The following is a 5,822-nucleotide window of genomic DNA, read 5'->3' as shown; positions in this document are numbered from 1 at the left end:
TATATCAATATTCAAATACAATTTATAGATATTACATGGCCTTCCTTCTTTGGGGAAACCAATGAAACCCCCCTTATACACTCTTAGAAATGTAAGAAATAAAATGCATCTTTGCTTCACAAGTTTTCGCTATGAGTAAATGAAGTAAAAAAAACTAAAGTGCCCTTTCTACTTTATGTAAATTTTTGCTAATTTGACCATGTTTTTTTAAATTACAGGTTGATCTGTTGTACTCAGCAGAACAGCAGATTCAATATCCATCATATTTAGAGGACAGATGCTGTCAGGTCCCGTACTACAAACCAATGCATGCAGTCTACCTGTTACCATACTGGTATGCTAATATTAGAATTAATTCAACACAGCATGACCGACATACACACATTACTGGGTGATGGATGTTAAAACATATATTTATTTCAGGTGCTCTGTAAGAAATCATTTTAGTGTGGCACCACAGCATTCAGTGAGGATAATGAACGGTGCTGAATTCTATACAGGCTGCCGAGTGTTAGCTAAGAGAGAAACAGATGGGTTCTACTACTTGGGGACAATAGTACACCAACTACAGGTCAGTAACACATAAAATCCATTGTCACCTCATATGTTAAAATAAATTCAAGTGTAATGTGTGATAATATATTTAATCGTTTCAGGATAGAGGAGGACTCTTTATGGTGACATTTGATAAGCCTTTGGCCAAGGAGGACACCACAGCAGAAATGATATTGCCTCAGTTAACATGCCAACCTGACATGATAAATATTACTAAGGCACATGGGCACAGCATTGTCCCAGGGGACACTGTGTTGGCTCCTTGGGATCCTCAGATGAGAAAATATGGTCCTGGTAGAATTGTATCAGGCACTGAACTAAGAAATCAACTGAAAGGTAAGAACAAAGTTTTTGATAAAAAAGTATTAAGGTTACAATTTGACTTACACAACTCTTTAGTGGTGGGCTAAGGTTTGCTTTATGTGTTACAGATGGAGAGGGTCATGGGCTCATGGTTTTGTTTTGGAATGGAATTCAAACACATGTTCCAAAAGATCTGGCATTGTGGATACCAGCCTCTCATCATGAGCAAATTATCAAAGAACTGCAGTTGTATGTATTCCGACCAGAATGCTCGAGAGACCATCATTGCAGCCACATGAACCGGATGCCAGCTTGCTGCATAAACCACTGTGTTTCAGCAACTACCTCATATTACCATTGTCCCATTCAGAGCTGTCCTCTCTTAAACTCATCCTTTCTTATGAACAATTGCTGGAACAAGGAGATAAAGGCTGACCAAATGAAGGAACTACCAAGCTCACAAGAGATAAAGAAGGCTTTATCTTCACCCTCTTCTTCTGACCTTAGTGAAGATGAGGACGAAGTCAAGGATGAAAATTTGAATTCCACAGGGTTAGAGTCGGTGAGCCGCTCAGTGAACACAGACATATCATGCCTGAAAAAGTTCTATACTGAAATGCAGAGTAGACCTGCTTGGAGGTACTGGAAAAGAGGATCCCCTGAGCCACACCACAAAAAGCCAGGTAACCTACCTATTAAAAATTGTGTTTCTAATTATTATTTAATGTTCAATTATTATCGAAGTCCATAAATGCAGTGTAATCAGTCATCACAAGTGGAGGCTGACTGACATGTCACAGGTTGCTAAGTGCCCAAAAATACAGCTACAAAAATTAACACCAAAGCATCTTTGTAACCCAGATAATAAAAAAACTACATCCTTAGACTGAAAGAAGAACCTCAATTTGGGAACCATTCGTATGAAAGACCATTGCACAAAGATGCATAATTTGTATGGAGTGTAAAAAGCAAAAAAAAAAAAAAAAACACTGACCCCCGACCAAGAAAATGTACAGTATATTGCTTGATTACAAAATTTTACAGGGTTTTCTACATCTGGGGGAAAGGAGAGGGATGCCTTTAACCCACAATCTGCTACCAACACTACACTAGAGGTGTCATAACTGTTTATACAGTCATGTGGTGGAAATTATAAGGTCCAACAAGTTTTTGCATGGTCATATAACAGCCAGCAATGACACATTTATACTGGACCAGATGTACCATATGGTGCAAACCATCTTTCCTAATGATGTCCCCATATTCCGAAATAGAAAACCCTTAATACATACTGGCGACAAAGCAGTCTATTACACTATTCCACCTTCAAATATGAAATGCTATCGGCTTGCTGGGTTTCTACACAGACATGTTTAAATATGTCTTGGGGGGTGAACTTTGCAACTGATTGGGCATTCCTGCCTTGCGCTCAGTGTTACCAGTGGAACAGGACCTGCTGCAATCCTGACCAGCATGAAGCAGGAAATATAGGAAGTTCTGAAGTGCAGACACTGAAGTCCACTTCCTTCATCTTTTAAAATGTGCCCCAGCATTCTACCAAAACCATTCAGAACTTGTATGAAAGTATTTCAAGAACTGTTAAAGTTGTTCTTAAGTGTGTAAACTAAATGTAGTGTACTGTAGTGCATTTTGTTGACCGTATGTAAGTCCATACGAATAATCTACTTTAAAATCTGCTATTAGCTATTCAGGTAATATGCACCATGGTAAAAAAAATGTTTTAACTGCATGTCTTTTGTACAGCCGTGTTAATATGTAACCGTATGTTCTGTTATTATTTAGGGAGAATCGTCAAGCTTCTAAATGGAAGCGATACATGGTCTGAGAAAAACAGTGATTCTGGGCATTCCTCATGTAATTTTGCAACCACCAATTCCAGTTCCTTATTTGAAATGGTTCCCAATACAGCAAGAAAAGATGTGACAATGAAAGAAGTATTTGACTGGACTAAGCCAAAATCACATCTGAAAGCAGTGACACCACTGGCATTTGCCTTGTACACAATTTCAGCTAAACCAATCTGATAATGTATGTTACCAATAAAATACAAAAAAAGTTTAATAAGATATTTGTACAATAGTACATTTGGATATTTAAAGATGGAATATAAGTGCAATTTATATAAAAATGTATTTCATTTTTAATAAGAAGTTACATTTACAAAAAAAAGGCAGTAGTTGCATTATACAAGTGTACTGGGTCAAATAATTCAATCATAGACAATAGAACCCTTTACCCTGAAATTAAGGAGTGTTGTTAAAAAGTAACACTTTATAAAAACCTGAGTAGTATATGTAAACACTAGTTAAGGCACATTTAAAACACAGTAATAAGCTTAAACACAATTCATTCCAAGCTCAGTGCAATTATTATTTAAGAGAACAGAAAGATTTAGGTACTGTCTATCCCTGAGGACACTGCTCCAGACTCTTATAATATTGGGTATGACCAAGAGGTCAGAGGTTAAATGTGAGTCTCATGCTCTCCCCTGCGTTGATGTGCACCACGCGGGTCTTTGGTCCAGCATCCTGCATCGCTGCTGTGACTGCATAGGTGCCTGGAGACACTTCAATCAAGAAGTCCTCTGGCTCGGACAAGCCCTTTAATAACATCAACATTGTACACAATGAAATTCCCTCACAAGACCAAATGGTAAACTATTTAAAAATATTATTTAAAAATATATGTTTGTGAATAATACTCACAGTGCAACAAGCTTCTTTGGAGGTCATGCTAGCATGCTGAGATCGACCTGAGATCTGTGGAAGCTGCTGAGAATGGAAACGATACACGTGGTTTCGCTCACGCTCACTGAGCTCTGTAGCACCAACAGACCTGTAAAAGTTCTGTGAAAGAAAAACATGCTTAGCAGATCTGCTTTCAAAGGGTCAAATAAAAATGAAAACTAACAATGAGCCTCACACCATACCTGACACTGACTTGTAGTTTCAGACATGCACTCCACTATTTTTGCAAACGCATGATCCAAGCTCATGCGCACAGCAAGGTCTTCCTGAACCTTTGAATAAATGACCAAGATAAATTGAATACATTTACATTTGGTGGCATTACACATCTTATACAAACCAAATTCAAGAGTTGAAAAAGCCTTTGTAAATTATTGCAGTCTGTTTTATTTTTCCTACTGTGCCAACTTACTTGGAACTGTGGATTTCATTATCATAAAATGGTATTTTCAAAGAAGGTATAATTACAGCTGAGCATCAGCTTTTGTCTAGGAGTATTCCAGAACAAATGGAAAGTGGTACGGGCAGCCGTTAACAGCATTTACAACTGCTCTTAAAAGTTAATTTTAAGTATTTGTTACTATACTACAGATAACATTATTACGAATGACGCTTAAAAACATAAATGCCCAAATTGTGTAAATTAGTCTGCCCTGCATAACTTCTTTTTTGCCATTTAGTTTTTTAAACACATGTAGAACAACAGATGGGAATCCACAGGTCGCCAATCAAAAGAAGGCAACATACTTCATTCTCTCTTTGCACATTCTTTCATATCTAGGGGCAATTTAGAATTACCAATCAACCTTTTGCATGACTTCTCTATTAAAGATAAATAAATGCTGTAACAGTAAACACTGTATACAGTATATGTAATACAAAATATTCAAGTATAAAAAATATGATACCTCACTCTGTTTCTCTTTTTTGCTGGATCTGATTGATGATCTTACACTCTTCCAGTTGACAGATCGTCTTTTGGATCTTTCCAACACCTCAAGTCCAAGCTTAGATGAGCGATCGAGAGAGGACTCTAGCCAAGACCGACCTGCCATAAGCTCTGGCCACTTGATCATCACATCCAGATAGACAAAAAGTACATTTTGAAGGCAAAAAAAAAAATACCTTATAGTAACAAGGGCAAAGTTTAATTATGACATCACAATGCACAAACACAGTGAGTTCTGACAGTTCAGTCTACAGTAGATACACTTGGAGGGGAAATTCAGATCCATGCATACGATTGTTTGCACTTTTTGTTGTTTTTTGTCACACCCTGGTTCTGTAGGGAGGTTGTTTTGTTTTAAAGACTTTGTTAAAGATTTTACTATATTGTTTATACTGCAGCTTAGAAAGACAATTAAAGCTGTGCTGTAAATGCTGTCTATTAATGATAAAGCATGGCAAAAGAAGGGAAGGTTTTAATTATACAGAACTCCAGCTAAACACTATTACATTTGGTGAAGTTACAACAGATTGTTTGTATAAATATAAGTCAATTCGACACCGAGAAGCAGAACATAACATACACAAACTTTTAATGACTTCGTTCACACATTTAGTAATAAATTATTTAGCTATGTTGCACATTTAATAATACAATATGTAATGTGGGGGTAAAAAGCCCCACAAACTTTAGCTATCTAGTATTGCTAGTAATGTGAATAAACAACGCAGAGCAGTTACTGTATGTTCATTTACAAAAAGCTAAAACTCACAAATAATAGTTGCAATGATTTCTTCAAAAACGTTGAGTTGTTTTCGACACCTGAGAGGAGTTATTGATGTTCCGACATATTTGTTACACATGTAGCATTAATACGGATATACTGGGCGTGGCCAAAGCAAATGGGTGTTTCTGGGAAATGTAGTTTATGTCGTGCCAACGAGAAAAAGCATCAATTTAATCAAATAAATATTTTTTTCGTAATGCAGGGGAAAATGCAAGTAATAAAGTTATTGAACAAAACAGTTGTTAAATATGTATTTAGTCTGTACATTTGGTTTTCTTTTTAACATGCTAAAACATTAGTTTTATGTAGTGACTATGAAAGTGCTAATTATGTTTGTCTGACATGTCACTGTCAGCCTTGGCTGGTTTATATCTGCTTTAAAATAATTCATTTGTAGTATAATCCTGCTCAGTCGGTGTTAAAGTCTTGGCAGTATAGATGGTGCACACTATAGAAAGGCCGC

The 5,822-nt window shown here is 36.7% G+C and overlaps 2 protein-coding genes across 3 annotated transcripts; one reads left to right on the top strand and one right to left on the bottom strand.

Annotated features, from left to right (window-relative positions):
• Positions 1 to 475: 475 nt before the first annotated feature.
• Positions 476 to 2,903, top strand: c11h11orf16 (chromosome 11 C11orf16 homolog). The gene is made up of 4 exons (XM_063004344.1): positions 476 to 571; positions 657 to 891; positions 987 to 1,541; positions 2,662 to 2,903. Exons 1-4 carry the CDS (start codon positions 476 to 478, stop codon positions 2,901 to 2,903), a joined length of 1,128 nt encoding a protein of 375 aa, XP_062860414.1.
• Positions 2,904 to 3,228: 325 nt separating this feature from the next.
• On the bottom strand, positions 3,229 to 5,420 carry akip1 (A kinase (PRKA) interacting protein 1). 2 transcript variants are annotated; one of them, XM_063004729.1, is made up of 5 exons: positions 5,345 to 5,420; positions 4,535 to 4,693; positions 3,809 to 3,898; positions 3,585 to 3,725; positions 3,229 to 3,479 (listed from the first exon to the last, which is right to left on the bottom strand). In XM_063004729.1, exons 2-5 carry the CDS (start codon positions 4,679 to 4,681, stop codon positions 3,336 to 3,338), a joined length of 522 nt encoding a protein of 173 aa, XP_062860799.1. In that variant the 5' UTR covers positions 4,682 to 4,693; positions 5,345 to 5,420; the 3' UTR covers positions 3,229 to 3,335. The 2 variants fall into 2 exon arrangements, with proteins under 2 accessions (XP_062860799.1, XP_062860798.1); XM_063004728.1 differs by lacking the exon at positions 5,345 to 5,420 and having other exon boundaries at positions 4,535 to 5,052.
• Positions 5,421 to 5,822: the final 402 nt, after the last annotated feature.

This window comes from Trichomycterus rosablanca, chromosome 11, assembly GCF_030014385.1.
Source record: "Trichomycterus rosablanca isolate fTriRos1 chromosome 11, fTriRos1.hap1, whole genome shotgun sequence".
Lineage (NCBI taxonomy): Eukaryota > Metazoa > Chordata > Actinopteri > Siluriformes > Trichomycteridae > Trichomycterus > Trichomycterus rosablanca.
The sequence above is the reverse complement of the archived record's forward strand: the minus strand, read 5'-3'. Positions and strand labels throughout refer to the sequence as shown.